We start from the raw sequence: 23,406 nt of genomic DNA on the forward strand, positions 1-23,406 counted from the left end.
GATTTTTTGTCATTTTGGGTAATTTTCGCCAATTTTGATTTTTTTTTTGTCATTTCAATCCTTTATTTATTTTTTTCATTTGTGCCATGTAGAGAACCTCCATATAAGAGAAGCGACGTCTGAAACACAAAATTCCAATCGATACAAAAGAACTGTCAAAATCGATTCCAATCGATCCGAGCATTTGTCGCAGATCTTTTACCTTTCTTATTGAAAACTCAACCAAGGAAGGTATTGTGATTGTAGTTATAGTTCAAACAGATAATTTTAAAGCTGGTCATATGAATTTATGATTAGGTGCAATGTTTTTCAATGCTTTGGTGAATCGTGTTCCTAGTTAGAAAACTATCTGATTGTTAACGAAATTCAAGTCATTCATACCGTTTATCGCGAACCTTTGGGCATCGAGTTCAATGTTGTTTTGTTGGATTGAAGGAGCGTTCACTTTAGAGCTTGAACATTGAGCCAGAAAACAGTGCTGAGGAGTTTTTTGTTCAAGATTTTGGCGATGTTGCCACATACTTTATTTTAAAAGGGATCAGATGTCGCTTCTCTTATATGAAGGTTCACTAGTGCCATGCATTAAAAGATTTTAGATTTTTTTGTCCCCCCGCTCTCCTTACATTTTCAAGGATCAAGAAAACTTTAGCGCTTTGAATCATTGCCACCCTAATGTGCAGCAAATGAACGAGCGAGGCGAAAAACCACCCCTAAAATGCTGACAAAACAAGTGAACCCGAGCAACTGTCAGTGTATGGGTGTGCGACCGAAAAGTCAAGGAAGAGTTTTTCATCGTTCGCTGTCAAAAGTGCAATTTTTGGCCTGCTGATAAATTGCCAATTTTCTCATTGAATTTGGTCAATTCGGTTCGCGAGTGGTATCTAATCGTAATCAGCGTTGGTGCAATCGTCGGATACGACCGCGGGTGGGTGGAAACTTGTGCGATTCGGGTGTGAAATTGGAATTATAAATCCAGTTAACTCATCAAGAGAAAGGAGGAAGAAAAAAGTTCAGCCAGCTTTCGCATAGGCATATTGGTCAGCCAGCTAAAGGGGCGGTGTACGCTGCTGATGGCGCGTGTGCTTGGGTATTGGTGAGCGTAGATTGATTCGAGAGTACAAGTGTAGTGGTGCATCCTGTGACAGCACACAGTGAAAACGACGGGCGCACGATTTGCGGTAGTATGTGTGATTGTTTTTAAAACACCGCTCTTGTTTTCATCCTATCATCGCAAGTTGGATACGCCGATTGATATTTGGAGCCGGAGCTGAAATTTAGAGATCGTAAGTTTGTTATTTTCCCCTAAATACTACGTCATATCTAACATACAAGAGTAAAATTCACAGTTTCTGATTGTTTCTGTAGCATTGAAATAATCATAGCTTAACATGTGGTCACCCAAGTTATTCTCAAATTATTTCCAAAAAAAAAGTACATACTTCCTAGTATGTAACAACAAAAACTCAAAGAATTTTCTCCCTCAATTTATAAAATTTTGCCCAGCCAACTCGCTTTGGTTGAATTTCACAGCGCCTTGAAATTGATAAATTTGTTTTTTCAAATCCTTTCATTATTAACGGTGCGAGGACTAGATTTTTCTGATCGGACGTGACGTGACTTTTTTTTTTTATCAAAGTTGGCGTTCGTAAATTTAAAACAAACTGTATTGGCGATTTGCAGCTCAAAACGACATGGCACTGCGATCAAAATGATGATGTTATGGATTCAAACGTCAAATCGCATAGTATTTTTTCAAAACAAACCCGAAATTTTGAAAATTTTCGCTATTTATGAAATGTTTGACATGAAAAGATTAGAGAATAAGGTAAGAAAAAGTGATTTAACTAATCTGTCATAATTAGATTATTCAATTTCTGATACTTTCTAGTTCCCGGAAGGAAATATCTTGTGGGAACTGGCAACAGAATGGAAATGAAGATGAAAAAAAAACGTTTCGTTTGTAATGGAAAGTTGACGATTGCACTCGCAAAACAAAACCGAAACTGAAAAAAATGGAAAGACAGCAATTCTTTAAATTGAAGTCGGCAAGGATAACATTTACCCTGAAATCTGCTCAGAACCTTTTGATTCATGCATGGAAAAATTAAAAAACGATAATATTTTCATCAAGTGATGTAGAATTAATTCATATTTTTTATCCGTAGTAAAGAGTTCTCACTAGAAAGCAAGTATCGTTCCGGTCAAACTCGTGTTCCAACTCGTCAACCTAGAACAAAACAGAGTGTCGAAAGAGGAAGTTGTTGTGTAAATGTTAGAAGATTGCAGATTACGAGCAGGTCGAAAAACTTTTGTCCATTGATCTTTTTTCTCTAGGCAATTTGCTTACAAAACGTGATGAGCATTTTTGTTATGCAGAAATTTTCTGTAAAATTTTGAAGAATTTGGAAGAAAGCAAAGTTCAGAATATAGCAACTCTGTGATTACAAGATATTAATTGTGTTCATATTTTATATGAATTCCATTTAAAATAAACCAAATCCTTTTTTTTTTCTTTATTTCTTGGTTTAATTTGTGGGTCATTTTTCAACCTGGTATGACTGCTTCTGTTGCCTACATTCTAATCTTCGGAACCATATTAAATTTATTCATAACATCAGGTCTAAACTCGGTTTATTGTTTTGATTTTTGTTAAAAAGAACGTGAAATTTTTTTCTGCGTGAAAGAAAATATTAAAAAGTTTTAAATTTTAAATTTTCTTATGCAGTCCAAAAATTATTTTTATCCAAAACTTGATAGTTTTCTAAAAGATCACAATTTTAAAAACGATTTGTATTCACTCATTGTAGCATTTGAGTTTGTTTAATGTATTTGTTGCTAAATTATTATCTGCGTGTACCTGTCATCATCGCCCAGCTCTGTTTACAGCTGGAATTTAGTGTAAACAAAACAGATGAAGAGCAAAGCAAATTAGAAAATCCACAACTCATCTTTTTCGCACCGTGATTTGCTAGTCGCCATCGCGTTTTTTCCGCTTTTTCCGCGAGTGTGCTGCTGCTGTTGCTTGCCGGAGAATATCACCGAGGCAGTTACCTAAAGCTGGCCCAAAACTTGCCGCATCGTTAGTCGTTCTTTGAAGGTTAGTAGTACCTACATGAACGGTACCGGGAAAAGCCGTTAATACACTAACACGACCCAACCTTGCTATTCAATCTCCAAAACAGTGCCGCCACGATTGATCGGGAACTCCCGGTGGACGCAAAAGCAAAGATCCAGACGAAACCAGAGCATTACGTCGTCCAGTACAACCCGGTGAACTTTCCTAGGAACGGGTAAATATTTACAAATTTGTTGGCAGAGGAGCAGCATAACTTTTGCGAGCTACTTTTATAGAGAGCCGACATCTACTCGACCACAGTTTGCAAGTTGGAGCCCAACCGTAAAATAATCATCGTTGGAAATATCTGGTAAGCAGATTCAAGCGGAATGAAGATGCAACAGCTGTAATGTTTTGCTTTACGTTAGGTGTTGTGATTGTGGCTAGCAGCAGCTCTGGCAGCCAGCATTCAAGTGCGTCTAGACCCCGAATAGGGTGAGTACGGGAAAGTTATTAAAAAAGGCAATTAGGCTGATTGAATGTTTTATTGAAGGGTCTTTTTTCCGGAGCCGAAAGTTGTTCCGTCCGGAAACTGGTGCCGTATCCTCCTGGAAGCTGAAGCTGGATGCCACGTCGGCTGCCAGTGGTGCTCAACTGGGTTGGTCATCGGATGACAACATCGGTCGCTGTAAAGAGAAGGTGAAGAACAAAAATAAGAACAAGTAAGTACTAGCGCTAGTCAGAAGAAAAGTGAATTAGAAAAGAAGATGCTGCAGTAAAGTAAGAAGAAAAAGAAGAAACAGGCAGTTAAGAAGCAAGAAGAATAAGAGCAGAATGGAAGAAGAAGAAGAGTAGAAGCGGAATGGAAGAAGAAGAGCAGAGGCGGAATGGAAGAAGAAGAAGAGAATGACGAGGAGCGGGAGTAGAAGAAGAAAAGGGACGAGATATTATGCGGTCTGGAAAACAAGCGGAATTAGATTGAAATAGATGATAAGCAATAAATTTTTGTTTTGGTTTAGTTTTGTGGCGTATTTTTATGTATGTTATAGAGATTCGTGTTTCCTCCCCCATTGCTAGCCGGGAGAGAAAAAAAAAACTTCAACATCATGTGTTAATAATCAGATATCATCACCCTTTTGTTAGTTCTGCAAATGAGAAGTAGTTGGCGCTGCATGTCAAATAGTTTTGCTGCAAATCGCCAATTCTTAACATATTCTTCTTCTACTTCTTTATGATCGTTGATTATGGTACTACGCCGTTTGGCCTAAAGTCATTTGGCATATAGCCGTTTGGCATAACGCCGTTTGGCATAAAAGTCGTTTGGCATAAAATCATTTGGCATAATGGTCATTTGGCATAATGGTCATTTGGCATAATGGCCGTTTGGCATAAAATATAAAAACTCATAAGGTAACATAAAATGTTGCTAAAAATTAAAATACATTAGTTTCTAGGTTTATTCAAATTCCCTTAGCCCGGTCCGCAACGCGAAGCGTAAGGACCATACATCATTTTAGTTCGAACGCGAAGCGTGAGGAGGCTTCCTCGAAGTTTTTTTTCCAAAATTTTAGGACTGTCCCGTCTTTTCAGTTTTATTCAGGCCTCGTGTTTCTAGGTTTATCCAAAGCTAGGGACAATCCCCTTGTTCGGTTCGCATGCCACATGCTCAAAGTAAATGCATTATTTTATGCCAAACGACCGTTATGCCAAACGGCCGTTATGCCAAACGGCCATTATTCCAAATGACCATTATGCCAAACGTCCATTATGCCAAACGACCATTATGCCAAACGGCCATTATGCCAAACGGCCATTATGCCAAACGGTATTATGCCAAACGGCATTATGCCAAACGGCGCTATGCCAAACGGCTTTATGCCAAATGACTTTATGCCAATCGGTATACAATCCTACCAAAAAAAATCGATCGACAGATGCACTGTCCCTATTCGCATAACAGTCCCATGGATCCAGTCGCACTGGATGGATACCCAAGCAACAAAATTATAATTCATAGAAGCTTAATCAGCTCTCGTTTCTGTCTGAAGAGAATGCTAGTCAACCCAAATTGTAAGTTCTTAAAGCTACTTTCAAGTTCGTTTAGGTGGCTGTAGAGAATGCTATTCAGCTTCTAAGAGAATGCCAAAAAACTTCTACGCACCGAAAACAAATCTGGTTGACAGATTGCTCTGACAGCCAGATTACAGATTGCTAGGTTGCCGGTCTATCATGGTCTATCTTATTGATTTTAATTAAACGGAGAAAAATATATAGATTTATCAGTTATATTACGCGTCTACATGACCATAAATATGATTGTTTGGTTCTGACCCGAAAAAACAATCAAGCCAACAATCTGATTATACGTTGCCACAAATGGATAAATGACTGATTTAGCAATCGCATCAGCTTCGAGAATCTAGCAGGATTTTTTAGTCAATCATTCGTATGGCTGTTTTTACCGTAATGCTGATCCCCATGAACGTCGGAAATTGTAGATTCAAATATAAATAAAAATTAATTTGAGCAATTAAATGCAGTTTTTCCTTTTTATTTTCATTAAGACATATGTTTTTTTTTAATTTAATCATATATCACATTAGTGGCATATTTTTTTATGCAATTGATGTTGCTGCTCCGCCGTTTAAAGAAGGATATTTTTTAGGCTTGCGCGGAAAACGCCACCCTGGCCCTGAAACAAAATTTGAAAACATCGTCAAAATCTAAATCGTTTTTTTTTTCAACCGAGAAAACATTATAAATATTCAAAAAATATCAAATTACTTACTTTTCCCATTGCTTCGGCCTACCGGGATCAAAGTATGCGCGCTTCAACATATATGTCCCAGCGGATGAATCTGAAAACAACTGTTAGTAGAACAAATCAACTCACACAACAAATTGAACTTATATTTCCGCTTTCTGATGTGTGTCCTCCAAAAAAATAACTTCCACCATCTTCTGTTTTTGTGACATTTAAAAACTAACATTTAGAATCTTTAAGTTGACCTGAATAAAATAACCAAATCCGCCATATGTTAGTTTATATTAGCGATGAACAGATGAGAAATCCTCGATAGCCAAAACAACTTTACAGCAACGCTAGTTTATTCGTAGTCATCGATGTAGATTTAGCAATATTATGGGTTCAACCAAAAATCAGTGATATGGAAGAGCCAACCATACGAATTTTGATAACAACCTGTAGAGTTTTTTATCCGTGTTAGTATATTATTATTGTTTTGATAACAAAAGCTACTTGCGCTTAGAGAATTGAATCGCTGCTCTTTAGGTTGCAATGAAACTCACCAGCCTCTCGACCAATCAAGCAATAGTTCCTTGCCACTGTAATAATTGGTATTTAAACTTAATGTCATTTGAGATGATTGAATGGGTTGGTCAATAGATTGTACCTTATTTCGCTTAAAGGACTTTCAGTACATTTAATAAATAAAAACAAAAATTTTCATCATCAAAAATTTATTCGAATATCTTAACATTGATAAAAAAATTCTTGAATTCCATTTGTAAATATCAGTGCTGATATGAACAAAACAAATACCATGACAACAAATTGACAGATATTTTTGACATGTCGCTTAGAATTCCCATAAAGGTTGTTTGTAACACCTAAAAGTATTTTAACGGTGCGTTAGAATGTGTAAAGCGAACGTTATAAACCTTCTTGAAAGAAGTTGCATGAAAAGCGCTTAGAAGTTCCGTTATCGATAATTTAACATTTCAAAGGGCGATGGAAGTTCCTGAGTAACTTTTACGTGACAAAAGTCACCTGAAGCTCCCGTAAAACATTTTTTCAGCCAAATGTGAACTTCCGAGTTCCATCTTTAAGTAAAAACGCGACTTTTGGTTGCTTAGGGTGGATAAAAATCAATGATTTTTTTTTAATAAAAAGGAAAGGAGAGCAAACGAAAGGAGACCAAACGTCAGGAAGCCACCGTTGTGCGGTTTTTCAAGAGATTGATCGGAGGCAGAAAGCCTATGACAAAAATCCCTCGTCCTATTTCAAGCTCCGGTAGTACACTGGTTAAAATGTCGGATTGGCAAGACGATATAAAAATGGTGTTTGTAAGTTCGATTCCCACTGCCCTGTGGTTTTATTTCTTGTTTCTTGAATTTTCCAAAAGGATGAAAATCTCATAAAATGTTTTGCTAGGTTCGCTTGAATGTAGTGGTCGTGAGTCATTTTGCTTGGGTGTTCAAGTCCCTATGCCAGTACATAGTGCTTTTCAAACATATCATCTTTGCGGCAAAGTACACTTTTCAGCGCATTTTCGGCACAGAAATGTTCTAAATTGGCATTGGACTTTTGCAACCTCTTCTCTGCCCCTACTCGCATAACAGTCCCATATGAATTTTCGTCATTTTTCATCTAGCCTGACAGTTCGTCATTTTGAACATAAGACTTCAATATAAAACCATAAAAAAAGAAACATTGTTCTAGAAATTTCGAAAAAAATATCAACTCCTGACTGTCCCATCTGAAATATACCCGCATAACAGTCCCATATGTGAAATACCACGGATATAGCTACTTTACAATGTTTCTTTCGGTAAAATAATCATTGATTTATCGCTCTAAGTAGTTTCTAAAAGTTTTAACACACTTGATGCCAATTATGCACAATAATTTTCGAAGGCAGGCTTAAAAGAAGGAAGAAATTTCTTCCTTCGTAAAACTATAAGTCACAACTAAAAATCATGATAAGAGTCCACTTACAACGAAATTTTTCCAAAAGTTTGTTTCTATTTTTGATTCTGCATTTAGAAGATAAAAAAAGATCGAATTGAAGTCTAAGAAAGTAGCTTGGTGAGCAAAACATGTTCTGTATGGGACTGTTATGCGAGTAGATTTGAAAAGGTCTCGAATATACCCGCATAACAGTCCCATAACAAATAAAAATTAGGCTCCTGACCTTACCAATGGCCCAATTTCAAAAATTTCAGGTCTTACGATTTATTATGACAACCTAGAGCACATACCATTAAACGAATTTCATTTATGTTGAAAGTTGTGGTCACAATTCAAAGATGTATTCCAAAACAGAAAAAGCTGATTTTCTCGCTTGCTCGTTTTTGCATATGGGACTGTTATGAAAGTAGGGGCAGTTCTATGGGTGTAGCGTTGGAGTGTTCTTACTGTACTGTTGAAAAAAAATCCCATCGATTGAGGAAGGAGGGGAGGGGGAGGGGCTTTGCGGGAGAAAGTATGGATGATAACCATTGCAAGTGGTTAAAAATATTTTAAAATTCCACAAAAAAAATTTAGAAGAAAATAAAAAAATTACAAAATTGAACCAATTGGCAAAATTTACATAATTAACAAAATTTAAAAAAAATGCCTAAATTTACAATTTTTACTAATGACAAAATTGACAATTTATAAATTTTTGATGATTTGAAAAATTCACAAAATTGACTATGTATGAAAATTACAAAAGTGACTCAAAATATAACATATTTTTTTATTGTATTAGGTAGATGCCAGATCATTCAACTAAAAATCAAACAAATTGGCGCCGTAGGACAGTGTTCTTCCGATCTTCCGTATATAAATTGAAACACCTATATCTATCTAGTTATGTTTAAATGGATTCATAATATTTAGAAAAAAATAAATGTAAATGAAAATATGTTTGCACTCATATTGATTAAAGTTGTCATTCTCTCATTTTCTCTTGGTTTTTAGTATTTCCGATTGCCTTTACCAGTTACTATGCTTCGGAAAAATGTCATCAACAAAAACAGTAAAGGGTAATAGCAGAGAACCGGAGCCAAGTAGCACGACGACGTTGCCTTCGTAATCTGACTGACAAGGTATCGTCGCCCCCTTTTTGACAATGTTTCTTCATGTTTTATGCGTCCGCAAATGTGTTAGTCTTGGTGCTCGTCCATATGCCACCAACCCGTACAGTGGATAGGTACTGTTTTCATGATTTTCATTCTTATTAGAAAGGGCTGGGCGCACGATTTTCGTCCTTTTTGTCGAGTTGGCCCCGGTTTCCTAAAGCGATTCTACATTCTAGTGGCAATGATCCATAAGCTGAATGTACCTGGCAGAAAATCATTCGTGGGTGAGAAGTGTGTTTTTATTTATTTTAGATCAGTGGTTTTGTTTCGAACCTCCTCACTGGAGGCTCTACTTCAGACGAGTTTAAGGAGCTTCTCATTAAGGGGCGAATGGCATCTGGCTCCTTGTTTTGCGACAGGACAGGATATTCACTAATTTACACACTCACACCCACAATCTGGTCACAACTCTTGCTTCCGTTGCGATATGATATTGTGTTTAGCTCAACATATTTCGAGCATTGCAGCACGAGGTAGATGGTAAAGTCTCACTTCACAGAGCTTGAACTGTGGGGTAGCCAAATCACGAAAAAAAAACGCTAAAGAAGCGGTCATTACTGCTGTTATTATTATTGTATGGAAATAACATTCGCCTCTTATGAAAGCAAGTGCTTAGTGTGACTAGCTTTGTTCATCTTTCTCCTACGCAACTTTTCGGTAGCGGATGAATAGATGGGAACTTTTTTTTCGTTTGAGCTCCGTTAATTTTATCTCATGAGCCGTGCTGAATTTATTTAGAGTTGTGTATTTTTATAATAAGATAGCGTATTTCTTTCGCTTTCCTTCATTCGAAACCTCCACCTTCAACCTTGGCCCTGTTAAAGGTATTTTTATATGAGAAATTATATAAATTCACAGAAACTGATTACTTTTGAATGTAATCGAAATTTCGGTGTAGGTTTACTCCAATTAAAATAGAATTGTTAATAAAAAGTTGGTATAACTAAAACTTTCATCAATTTGAATATTTCAGTTACTCAGTTTCGATCTTTTGTATGTACTGATCCATTTTTTTTTCTCCTTTTCAGAAACAACATGATTCAGACTCAACTCTTTCGCTGTTCTGTAATATGACGTGGTATGATGAGCTTCATCACCTTCCTAAACGCTTCGGGGACGTATAATCGATAGGTCCTAACTAGACCATCTTTGGTCTATAGAGTTAGAGAAAGACTTCAAAAGATCATAGATGAAATAAATTCACGTCACAATCCACTCAGCCGATAAGTGATAATATCTCGAAGGACATTTAGTTCATCACGATAGGACGCATTTCTGCGGACCCACATACACACTTACATATAGACTTCTTTGCCGTAAACACGTCTTCGAATCACAGGGAACACATCTGCTGCTCCTGAGCCGGTCTCACAGTTTAGTCATTAGATTGTAAGTTATTAGCCTAACAGTTGTGATAGGTTATTCCGCTTCAAGCAGCTGATTACAAAAGCGAATAAAAAGGTGCGACTTTTTATTCTCAATCTTCGATGGCAGGAAATATTAAACAAGGTAATATGGGCTTCAATGTGCAAGTAAAACGAATCAAATTAATATTATTAAAACTAAATTCCCATTCTGTTTTATTTCTTGCAGAAGACGTATGCTACGTCGTAGCCAAGTACGATTATGCCGCTCAAGGTGCTCAAGAATTAGATCTTAGGAAAAATGAACGCTATTTGCTGCTGGACGACAGCAAACATTGGTGGCGTGTACAGAATTCTCACAATCAATCCGGTTACGTTCCGAGTAACTATGTCAAGAAGGAAAAGAAATCAGTTTCTCTGTTCGATAGCTTCAAGAAAAAAGTCAAGAAAGGATCTTCAGGCAGTAAAACTTTGCCCAACTGTTCTCCCTCTCGACAAGTCGATAGTCCTACGATGGGTCGAAGGTTGCCACCGGATCCGTCGGAGGCAGTCAGTAAGTTTTGCTATTGTTTTTTTTTTGTAGTATCTTAATATTAACAGTATATTTTTCCGATTTTACAGATACTACACCAATAGGAACTGCCATAGTGAAATATAATTACCAAGCACAGCAACAAGACGAACTTTCGCTCATAAAGGGTACGCGAATACTGATTCTCGAAAAGTCAAACGATGGTTGGTGGCGAGGCCAGAGTGGTTCGGCGACGGGTTGGTTCCCGAGCAATTACACTACTGAAGAGCAGGAAGATGATACTGTGCATACGTACGCCATGGCAGAAAACGTACTGGACATTGTAGTAGCGCTGTATTCATTCAACTCCAACAATGATACCGAACTGTCATTCGAAAAGGGAGACCGATTAGAAATCTTGGATCGACCTGTAACTGATCCGGAATGGTAAGTTGCCTTTAAATGTAATGTTTTCAAATATGTTTATGCTGGTAATATTTTTTTCTATCACTAGGTATAAAGCTAGAAATACCAACGGCCAGCTCGGTCTAGTACCGCGAAACTACTTGCAAGAACTGTCGGAATACCTAGCGCAACCATATCGAGGAAACAATGGAAGCGGGCCGGATTCGCTTGATAGACGACCAAACGATCAGCAATCGAACAATAACAATTCCAATTCCGCCAATAGTAATAACAACAACTCGCAGCAGCTTGATAGGCCACCGCTGACCGGCAAAAGTTGGTATTACGGTGCGATCACCAGAAATCAGTGTGATACGGTTCTGAATACCCACGGGCACGATGGCGACTATCTGATCCGGGACAGTGAAACGAATGTAAGTTTCTACAATTAAAGGACAATGTCGTAGGCCACAGCATAACAAAACGTTTCATAATGTTTCAGATGGGTGACTATTCCGTTTCCCTTAAAGCTCCTGGACGCAACAAGCACTTCCGCGTGCACGTCGAGGGCAACATGTACTGCATCGGGCAGCGAAAGTTCCACACACTAGATCAGCTAGTGGATCACTACCAAAGAGCACCCATCTACACCAATAAGCAGGGCGAAAAGCTCTATTTGGTGCGGCCTCTTCCGAAGGCGAATGGCACCTAAGAGGAACTCCCTCAACATCGCAGCGAAAAGTGGAACCGAATTGTTCTGTGAATGGTGTGTATGGTAAGCGCAAGTTTTTTATTATTTATACTCTGGAATGCAAAGGGAAACAAATCTATACACTCATGCCCACAAGACAGAGAAAACGAATCGAATTAAGTCATAACAAAAAATACATTGGTAAATCTGAGAAATGATATTTCACAATGGGAAGCCATTTTGCTGATAATTATTAACATATTTATTTATATGAGTATTTCCAAAACAAAATAAAACCATACATGATTGGTTTTCAAAGCATCAGAATATCGTAGCTCCACAATCAATTTATCCGTGAAACGTACTCGAAATAACTGAAAGCTTAACTCTGACCGGTACTGTTTGGTTAGAAAATTCAAATACAAACTACCTATATTTTTGGGGGCATTTATGATTCCTAAAATGACGTGAAACGCAAAACATATACATTTCCTCAGATGCATTGTAAAATAATAATCCCTATCAACGTATGCAACCAAAATTCCAACAATTGAGTCGGAAAATATCGTATTCAACAATATGCTCCATACAGATGCCACACATAAACATATAACTAAACTAGCAAACAAATATTAAAAAACATGGTGCAGCTTCCAAATATAGAATAAGTTTTTGGATAGATCTTGTAAATCGAATAACCGCTGGTTTTTGTTTGAGGCATTATTTGCATTTTGGTTGGCTTGTTAGTGACGTTAGTAACACAATCTCGTAAGGCCATTTTTTTTTAAACTCTGCGTCTTTTAATATCGTGAATTAGCAGAAAAATTAAGAAGCGATTATTCCGATTTAACTATTTGAACTTTGATTTCATATCAAAATTCTGACTCTAAATTGTATGAACCTATTCAAAAATAAATTTTGAAGTTTAATAGCTAATCCTGAATTTATAAAAACTTTTAAACATAGCATTATTCATGACTGATGCTGTGATAGAGGGTAACGGACTCCAAAGTTTAAATTACATACATTTTTTTTACAACACATTGTTTGAAATTTTAAAGTTACATTTTTCATTCCGCCATAATGCATATTCTCTAGAGTCATTATAAAGTTTTTGATCCTTCATCAAATTTAAGACAAAATTAATCATAGGGCTCCATTAGACTTTGAAGAGCAAACATGGTTTCAATTGAAGTACCTATTTGTCAATGTTCAGGTGTTTTTCCACCAGAAAAAAAAATAAAATGCCCACTAATTGTTGTTAACTTAATAACCAAGAAATTTATTTTGCCATGTTTGAAATTTCATCAAAATCATTTCGTTCTTGGTCTGAAGTTTTTCTCAATATTTCGGTAGGTTGAATACTAACAACGTTCATTTAAAAGTTTTTATTTCGTGACATTGAGTTATTTGCTCTAAACTTTGACTACGTGTTTCCTCAAACAAAAAACAGCTTCAAAAAATCAACAACAAAAAATCAAATAATCCGGCCAACGCATTACTGAAACACATCTTTTCTACACAACAAGTCATATTCGATGGAAGGGAGTCAACTCGTGCCGCAAACATTGATAGATTTGTTTGGTAAACTTTAGGCACACGAATTTTGATTGTTCGTTTCTGTGCTTATGAGGAAAGTTAGTGAAGAAAATTTATTATAGAAAAAAACCAATCTGAAAATGAATCTGTAGCAAAAGTAAACTAAAAACCTTTGCCAAAAAAGTGTTTTTGACGTAGCGTGACAAACGGAAGACAGTTTATTGGTTGAACCTGAATAAACCTAACACTTCTATTGTTTTCAAACTGTTGTCATGTTGACGATATTCGAATGATTTTATGCAGTTTTATTTGTTAATAAATTTTACGCCATTTTTAATACTCGTATGCCGACAGTTTTAAGAGAAACCCAATACAGAACAAAATCTAGTCTTGTCGAATGAAATAATTTGATTTTTCTAAATGTATCACTATGGTAACTACCTAATCTTTAGGGTATTTTTTTTTTCTTTTGCCGTCATAGAGTTATGTCATTGGATTTGATGAATCATACTTGCAAAATTGATGCTATCAAGAGAGATCGAAAATAAATTATAAAAAAAATCGGGCATTGTTCAAGCATATAAAATACAGGAACGAACCTAAACATCTAGAGAGATGTTTCTGTTTCAGCGAATGCCTTCTTTTGTACGACGGGCGGGCGCGGGCACAAAATTGAACGACACAATATGAATCAAATTCGAAACTTATCAGAGTAACATTTTGGATCACTAAATAATAGCAGCTGCCTAACAGCTGGTAAATCTGAGATACAGCGGGGGGCTTAAACATATAGCAGTTAATATTTGTAAACATTCAACAAATCATCTGCATCGTCATGAATCAAAGAATCCGAATCTGGTAATCAACGAACCAAGCCAATTATTGTCCTATAGAAAATTTACCGAAATTTTTAGAGTATAGTCGATAAATGGTTATGTTGGTGGATTAAGAGAATCATTCGCGTTGCTTTTGTAATACATAATTTGTATGTCATTTATACTATCAACTATTGGATAAAATATTTGAATGGACTAAAATGTGAACATTTTTTGCAAATTATTATTTTACGCATGTACATCACATGACATTAGAATTTTGGCCAACCAATTCAAATTATGTAATGGTCGTAAAAATGTCAAGACGTGTCAAGTCATAAGTAATATTCCTTTTCAATTTTTTTGTTTTTTTATTGGTCGACATCCTTGAGATTTTTTTTTTAAATTTGTAGAATAAAGCTTCTCTCTTAATTCAACGTTCACTATAATTTTTTTGTTCGTTCAATCAGTAAAACGTTCACTTGAAGGCAATTCTATAACATCGGCCCTTATTCTGCGCCGCGCGTGACGTGACGCTTGTCACCTCACCTCGGAGTCACCGTGAGTTTTGTCACCTTATTCCCGTAGTCGATGTGGGTGAAGTGACAGAGATGAGTGACTGAATGAACACAATGGTAGAATTTGTTCTGTATTGATTTGTTTTCGTTCGCGCTTCGAGTTTTCCAAACTGATTTTTAAAGCGATTAGAGATAATTCCGGTTCGCAAAAGGCCACCAACGAGTCATAAGGTGACAGCAAGCAACTTAAGAGAAAAAACGGGCATTTTTGTTCGTCCTAAGTGGAGAAAGCTGAAACCGGAAACTCCAACAAGAAGGAAAAAATAACAATCGACAGCTGCTGCTGCAACCAACAGGTGTCCAACAGGCGGATTCAAGTAAGTAAGGTGATTTTTCTTTTGTATACCGCTTGGCCAGAACAGCTTCCGGAATTTGTGTCATTACACAAATTACACGATATAAGCGATTAACGTGATTTTTTTTGTTTTCAGTGGTGCTGCCGATCTAGGTGCTTTCCCTGAGGTTATCACCGTGACATGCCGGAAATCATAAGCCCACAGCCCAGTCGCCAATAGATCATAGGGATTATGGAATGCCGAGCACTGGTATCGAAGTCAACAAGGCTGCAGCAGCACCAGAGGGCAGCATTGGTTGGCAGTTTGTAGTGGATGCGAAAATTTGATTAAGTTTCTACCTCGTCATTACCGGAAACCATACCGGCAATTCTCCCTTTTTAACCATAAATTTTTTTGTTGATTGTCAGATCCGATTGCCGTTTCAATTCAGCAATTCAAGTTAATTCTGAACCCACAATTCGGTTTTAAATTGAATTTATAACTGATTCTTTGCAACCTACAATTTTGATTGAATTTCTAACAACTCCGCTTTACAGTTGTTCGGGGGAATCGTTCACCCAATCACGTACCGGTTCGGACACTTGTCGGGGAATTCGCGGATCGTTATATTTAAACACTTTACTTTCGACTCAACTCCAACACGTTTATAAAAAGAAATTTTCGTCGTTTAAAATTTGATAGATAATTGAAAGCTATAAAACATGCTGGATATATTTTTTGATTGATTTCTAACAACTAACAACTCCGGTTTACTGTAATTTTCGTAATTTTTCATTTCATTTCCATCTCGTCGTCACCTGAAAACGTACCGACAATTGTCACCTAAAATCGTCACCCGAATGCGACGATTCTCACCCACGGTGACTACGAGAATAGGGTAAGAACTCACTAAGTTCATCCGAAGTGACAATCCTCACCTAAACCGACTGCTGGAATAGAGTGACTTGGGTGACTCTACTATCGTCACGTCACTCGAGGCGCAGAATAAGGGCCATCATCTCACCAGATGATCTTTGTTGAGCTACAACTGATCAAATATGTTGTTCCATTTTTAATTTGTACCTGTGCTTATAACGTTTCAACATCAATTTTCAAAACGAAAAATGTGAGCATATACAAGATCCGCAGGTGTGACGGACGACGTTATTTTGTAACAATTTCTCCCATGAGTCGTATTTTTGGTTTCGTGTAACATATTATTGTATTAGTGTAGCTATAATCAAATCATTGCACAGTGAACTACCCAAAACATCGTCACATAACTACACTGTATAGTAACTGAAACTTAGTAAAACAAATAAAAAAAATACATCAACTTATACCAAATCGTAAATTAGCATGTAAAAGTCGGAAACGAAGTAAAAAAAAACATCAGAAAATGTGAGACTATATACATTCACGTAAAGCATTCAAGTAAAAAACTAGTAAAACACACGTGTAAACTTGGAAACAGTATCAAGCAGCTCCACTCAGTGGATGTGTAGCGAAGCAAATGACTCCGCAAGGAAAACAAGAAGTGAAACGCGTCATTATCAAACGGTGCAGGGACCGAAGACCGAAATGGGATGCTCTTATTCCTGCAGTTACTGGTTGACAAAACCTGTTTTAGGATTTTCGTTTTCTTCAGAAATAAATGCATCTCATATAAGCTTCACGGCTTTACGATAGTAGTAATTGTTAAGGAACCTGTACCGAGGACATAAGAACACACACATAAAACAGCGAGAAACACTAGAAGCATGTAAGCGTCAAAAAATAAAACTTTATGATCGATATTCGGTTGTACATTTAATGTGAGAGAACAGAAGAAACAGTAACACGAAATGTTGACAGAGGTCTGAGTCATACTTGATTTGACAATGTAAGTGTAAGTTTTGTAGATGAAGGCATGAAGCGTAGTAGGAGGGGTTAAACAATACCTTTTTTGTTATAACAGAATTAATGAACTAAAAACACCGAAAGCCCATATTAAGGAGCGAGAATACTAAGACAGAGCGAGCGAGAGAGCTTCTAATCGAGTAATAATTTAAAAGAAAATCATTAGATCTATGACTATGACGGATAAAGCGATTTGTGAATTAAACAAGAAAAAAACACAATATTAAAAGAATAGCTTTTACGCGTTTTATTGGATTTTAAACTGCTCCTGTGTTGCCAAGCTAAACCATACCGAAAGCCTTTGCTCTGTAATTATTTAGGGTATCGATAAATGAGTTCTGCGCACAGGTTAAATACGCGCTCAAATTGGTAGCTGATTAAGCTTCCAAGGAACCGTTTTAGGGGCTTTTGATTGCTTGGGCTAGCTGGAGTTCCGCTTAAAACAGCTAGTCACGCTTTTCATCGCTTTCTTGGTCTACGTTTTTCTTCAGATTCAGCTATCACTCCAAACACTTCCAAGTCCTCTACATCCCTCAAACTGATCTCGGTCCTTATTCTGCGAGTCACGTGTCGTGACTTGCCTAATTTCATATCTAATTCCTGACTTCTATGAGCAGGCAGCCAGTTCCTATGAGTTTCTATTAGTTTTCGGAACTCATTCTTTCAGCTTACCAGCAGGATGGAGTACTACGATAAATATGTTTGTACCTCTTTTGAGAGAAGTCTTTAAAAAGAAAACTCTCACTATGACCCTTATCGCAGAAGCAATTTCTTTTGATGAATATTGTTTCACTTCTCCCAGAACCTTGCAAATAGATTCGTGGGAAGTCATCAAGCCGCCTTCATGGAGGGACGTTCAACGACGAACCAGATATTCACATTACGGCAAATCCTCCAAAAATGCCGTGCACACCAAGTCCCTACGCACCATCTATTCATCGACTTCAAAGCCGCATACGACACGATCGACCGTAACGAGCTATGGAAAATCATGGACGAGAACGGCTTTTCCGGGAAGCTGATCAGACTGATCAAGGCAACGATGGATGGAACGCAGTGCTGTGTGCGGATTGCGGGTGAATTGTCGAGTTCATTTGAATCGCGCAGGGGGCTTCGACAAGGCGATGATCTAAATATCCTGCCTGATGTTCAACGTGGCGCCAGAAGGTGTTATTCGACGAGCGGTGAGCGTAATGCGGGGACGATTTTCAACAGATCCAGTCAACTTATTTGTTTTGACATTGATATTATATAATAGTCGGCAGATCATCTGGGGCAGTGGAGGAGATATGTCGCAAACTGAAACGCGAAGCAGGGTTGATGATTAATACGTCCAAGGCGAAGTACATGCTGGCCTGCGGATCCGAGACCAACCGAACCCGCTTGTCCAGCAATAACAAGGTCACAGTCGACGGCGACGAGCTGGAAATAATCGAAGACTTTGTCTATCACCGCTCACTGGTGACCGCAGACAATGACACCAGCCGTGAGATCCGGCGGCGAATTATCAGCGGAAGTCGTGCCTACTATGGACTTCACAAGCAACTGCAGTCGAGAAGACTTAGCCCTCGTACGAAGTGTAACCTGTATATGACGCTCATTAACCGGTTGTTCTCTACGGGCACGAGTCATGGAGGAGGACTTGTGTACACTCGGAGTATTCGAGCGACGAGTGTTAAGAACCATCTTTGGCGTACAGGAGAACGAAGTGTTCAGGAGAAGGATGAACCACGAGCTCGCGCGACTCTACGGTGAACCCAGTATCCAGAAGGTGGTGAAAGCTGGCCGGATACGCTGGGCGGGACATGTTGCGAGAATGCCGGACGACTGTCCTGCAAAACAGGTGTTCGCTACGAATCCGGTAGGAACAAACGAGCGGGGGCGCAACGAGCGAGGTGGTTAGACCAAGTGGAGCGTGATCTGGCGAACGTGGGGTGCCCGAGAAATTGGAGAACGGTTGCCATGGACCGAGTGAATTTTAGGAATTGTGTTCGTCAAGTTATGTCGTGAGACGGAATACTATGTAAATAAATAAATAATCTTGTGCGGAACAGGGTCGAACGCTTTCGCGAGGTCGATGTAAATAGAATCAACTTGACAGTCTTTCTCCAGATTGTTACTTAACGAGCTCACGCAACACATTAAAGTTGATCTTTTTTTAACGAAACCATGCTGAGAACCGGAGATCATCAGTCATCCATGTATAAGAACGTCAAAAAATCTGGAGATCGAAATCAGAAGCGAAATTGGTCGGTACTTTTCGACGCAGTGTGTATTTCCCGATTTTTAGATAGGAGTGATGACCGTAATTCGCCTGACGCTTGGAAATACTCTTTCTCTCAGTGAACGATTGAACAGGCAGCAAATGGGGGCAGCTAGTGATGCAGCGCAATGTTTTAAAACCGTCGGAGGTATATTGTCTGGACCTTAAGATGGATCGGCTGCGGACAACTGCTCGTATACTTTCGCTCGGTGAGGCGAGCCAAAGGTAAATTCACGTCATAGGATTGTATGGAGGCGAGATAGTTGTTGTTTGATACAATGTCGGAGGAACTGAAGACACTTTGAAAAAAAATCGGCAGTTATGTTACGTGAAGTAACGCCATTGAAACTGATATCTACAGGAATAGTTGCTTTTCGTTTTTTTGTTTTTAAAGTGTCTCCAAAACGATGCGGGGTCATTTTTCAGGTTTTCTTAAAGACGCAAGATATGTTGGCGGTAAAGTTGCTCATTCAGAGCTTTATATCTCTGGTTTTCGGTACGATTCTCGATGAAATTCTTGCGGGCCTTTCGTAGCTGATTCTGCAGTCGTCTAAGCTCAGAGTTCCATCACTCATGTTTGAATGAATAGTGTCTTTCTTTTATACTGTTTTTGTTTTATTTTTCAACAGATCGCGTGTTATTTTGAATCGGCCGTTCATTCCCATTTCGTAATAGTGTCTTTGTGAACGCTTCACGGGGACGATTCGTTTCAAAACGAAGTAAACATTTGTGTACAACGCATCAACTGCAGTATTGACGTTGTCAGCATCAACGAGGAATTCCCAGCTCGTTGAATCTAAAGCAGCTGCTATCAGCTTGTAATCGAAATCCTATCTCCTATGTATTCGTCATTTTTTTTTATTAGTTGATCACCCAGATGGTAAATCCTTTTTATAGATTGTATTCCAAGGCGCGACGAGCCACCGCGTCCCCCCCCCCCCCAGTTTGCTACTCTGGGTCCATGGGTGCAATTGGACGACTCATGATACTATGTACCCCTACGCCATAAAGTCCACCTGGGGCCTCTGGCCATATTTCTCATCCGGACCTGCAACAAAGGCTATACCCATGATGGGAAGACCATACTCGCACAAAGCGCTTCACGGCAATACTTGTTTTTACGTATTACACCAGCAATCGTCTTCCACTCTTTTGTCACGATTCACGACTCACGGGTTGGCAGTCCGTTCGCCGCTACTCGTGACTCGAGTCCCACATTCGGCCTCTTGCCACAATTCGAGACGTCTCTACCCGCCTCTCCTCGTGACTCGAAGCCCTCTCACGCTCATCCTCTTGACACAATTTGAGACGTCTATAACCGCCTCTCCTCGTGTCTTGAGGGCCCTCGATCAATCGTCTCTTGACCCAATTCGAGACGAGAACAACTCGCCTCTCCTCGGGCCTGGAGATATCCACACATCCAACTATTTCTCCGTCTCGACTCTTCGAGACTCATCCTGAGGCCCATCCACTGGGCGCCACATATTACGGCACAAGGCCCCTCTGCCCGTCGTGAGTCGGTCATACCCGCGAATCAGGTCTAGGACCACCTGACGCGCGAATTCGACCAACAGCCGCTCGAACATTTGGTCGTCCCGCATATCGGGTTCGCTACTACCCAATACACGTTACGACCCCTCCCTCTTGCAACTGAGCACTGGTACCAAGGTACCCAGTCGCACCACGTATGTGCCACACTCGGCACGCAGCTGGTCGGCGGGCTGGCTTTTTTTTTATTAGTTGATCACCCAGGTGGTAAATCCTTTTTACGGATTGCATACCAAGGCACGGCGAGCCACCGCGTCCCCCCAGTTTGCTACTCTGGGTCCATGGGTGCAATTGGACGACTCATGATACTATGTACCCCTACGCCATAAAATCCACCTGGGGCCTCTGGCCATAATTCCCATCCGGACCTGCAACGAAGGCTGTACCCAGGGATGGGAGACCATACTCGCGCAATGCGCTCCACGGCAAATACTCGTTTCATACGTCCTACACCAGCAATCATCATCCACTCTTTGTCACGATTCACGACTTACGGGTTGGCAGTCCGTTCGCCGCTACTCGTGACTCGAGTCCCACACATTCGGTCTCTTGTCAAAATTTGAGCCGTCTTGACCCGTCTCTCCTCGTGACTCGAGACCCCCTCACATTCCTCCTCTTGACACGAATTGAGGCTTCTATACCCACCTCTCCTCGTGTCTCGAGAGCCCTCGATCATAACGTCTCTTGACCCAATTCGAGACGAGAACAACTCGCCTCTCCTCGGGTCCGGAGATAACCACGCATCCTTTTTCTCCATCTCGACTCTTCGAGACTCAACCTGAGGCCCATCCACTGGGCGCCATATGTTACGGCACAAGGCCCCTCTGTCTGTCGTGAGTAAATCGTATCCGCGAATCGGGGCCAGGGACCTCCCCGAAAGGCAGATCGATCGAAACTCGCCAAACATTTGGTCGTCCCGCATATCGGGGTCGCGACTACTCGATACACGTTACGACCCCTCCCTCTTGCAACTGAGCACTGGTATCAGGGTGCCCAGTCGCACCACGTTTTTTCCACACTCGGCACGCAGCCCGTCGGTAGCTGACTGTACCAAGTGTGACGTGTAGTTCTCTTGGCCGTACATCTACAGGTGACAAGTCTGTTGACACTTTTCCACTCTGCACCACGGGGAGGTAGAACTACGTCGCAGAGCATCCTATGTATTCGTCTGGCGAGGGATCCAGGTAGGTTTCTATACATAAGTTTAACGGCTTATGATGACGTTCAGTGGGAATGATTGCGATGGGAGATTCGCCACCAGGTTATCAGGGTTATTTGAAAACACAAAATCCAAAAGACGCATATTATCGTTAGCGATGTAAAGGGTGATACGGTCAAAATTTGGTCAATATCAACTTGACGTATTTCTTTCAATTTTGCATTTAAAAAACCTGAACACCCCTCATTTTGAAGGTGTGTGTGTGTAGAATGTTGCTACTATTTTAATTTTGGAATTCACTCTTCAGTTGTCAAAATGCCGTCCAAGGAAGAAAAGCAGCGTATCAAAATTTTGCTCGCGCATCGCGAAAAATCGAGCTACTCGCACACAAAGCTGGCAAAATCGCTAAAAGTTGCCAAATCAACCGTTACAAATGTAATTAAAGTATTCAGGGAACGTTTATCGACAGCCAGGAAATCTGGATCGGGGGGAAATCGAAAACCGGAAGCCGCTGAGACGACAAAGAGAGTTGCCGGTAGTTTCAAGCGAAACCCTAACCTCTCTCTTCAAGATGCCGCAAATAAGCTGGGTGTATCGTCTGCATCGAGCCAGACTGTCGACCTACAAGAAGTTAGTGACTCCAAATCGCGATGATAAACAAAATACGACGGCCAAAACGCGATCCCGAATGTTGTACACGACGATGCTGACGAATTTTGACTGCGTGGTAATGGACGACGAAACCTACGTCAAAGCCAACTACAAGCAGCTTCCGAGACAGGAGTTTTACACGGCAAAAGGAAGGGGAAAGGTAGCAGATATTTTCAAGCACATGAAACTGTCAAAGTTCGCGAAGAAATATCCGGTTTGGCCTGCCATCTGTACCTGTGGCTTGAAAAGCAGCATTTTCATAGCTTCCGGGACTGTCAACCAAGAAATTTACGTGAAAGAGTGTTTGAATAACCGTCTGCTGCCTTTCCTGAAGAAACACGGTTGTTCCGTACTGTTTTGGCCGGATTTGACATCTTGCCATAACGGTAAAAGGCCATGGAGTGGTACGCCGCCAACAACGTGCAGGTGGTTCCCAAGGAGAAGAACCCTCCCAACACGCCAGAGCTCCGCCCAATTGAGAAATACTGAGCTATTGTCAAGCGGAACCTAAAGAAGACCAAAAAAACTGCTAAGGACGAGCAGCAGTTCAACGCAAACTGGCTTTCTGCGGCGAAGAAGGTGGACAAGGTGGCTGTACAAAATCTGATGGCAGGGGTTAAGCGTAAGGCCCGGCAATTCGGATTTGGAAAAGCGGAAGCCTAACTGAATATTTTTTCTGAATGTTATACTAATTAAACTTGAACAAGAAATTTAATTTGATTTTTAAATAAATGATTTCACCGATTTACACGCGTTTTCCCTTGACCAAATTTTGACCGTATCAC

General features: G+C 39.7%; 1 protein-coding gene across 3 annotated transcripts; it reads left to right on the top strand.

Annotated features, from left to right (window-relative positions):
* Positions 1–785: 785 nt before the first annotated feature.
* On the top strand, positions 786–17,262 carry LOC129743750 (cytoplasmic protein NCK1). Of its 3 annotated transcripts, none has more exons than XM_055735888.1 (7): positions 786–1,283; positions 9,952–10,432; positions 10,517–10,840; positions 10,909–11,245; positions 11,313–11,637; positions 11,706–15,143; positions 15,258–17,262. In XM_055735888.1, the coding sequence occupies exons 2-6, from the start codon at positions 10,411–10,413 to the stop codon at positions 11,913–11,915; spliced, it is 1,218 nt and encodes a 405-aa protein (XP_055591863.1). In that variant the 5' UTR covers positions 786–1,283; positions 9,952–10,410; the 3' UTR covers positions 11,916–15,143; positions 15,258–17,262. The 3 variants fall into 3 exon arrangements, with proteins under 3 accessions (XP_055591863.1, XP_055591865.1, XP_055591866.1); XM_055735890.1 differs by having other exon boundaries at positions 11,706–11,978; XM_055735891.1 differs by having other exon boundaries at positions 11,706–11,978; positions 15,999–17,262.
* Positions 17,263–23,406: the final 6,144 nt, after the last annotated feature.

The sequence above is a fragment of the Uranotaenia lowii genome, chromosome 2 (assembly GCF_029784155.1).
Source record: "Uranotaenia lowii strain MFRU-FL chromosome 2, ASM2978415v1, whole genome shotgun sequence".
NCBI classification, from domain to species: Eukaryota; Metazoa; Arthropoda; class Insecta; order Diptera; family Culicidae; genus Uranotaenia; species Uranotaenia lowii.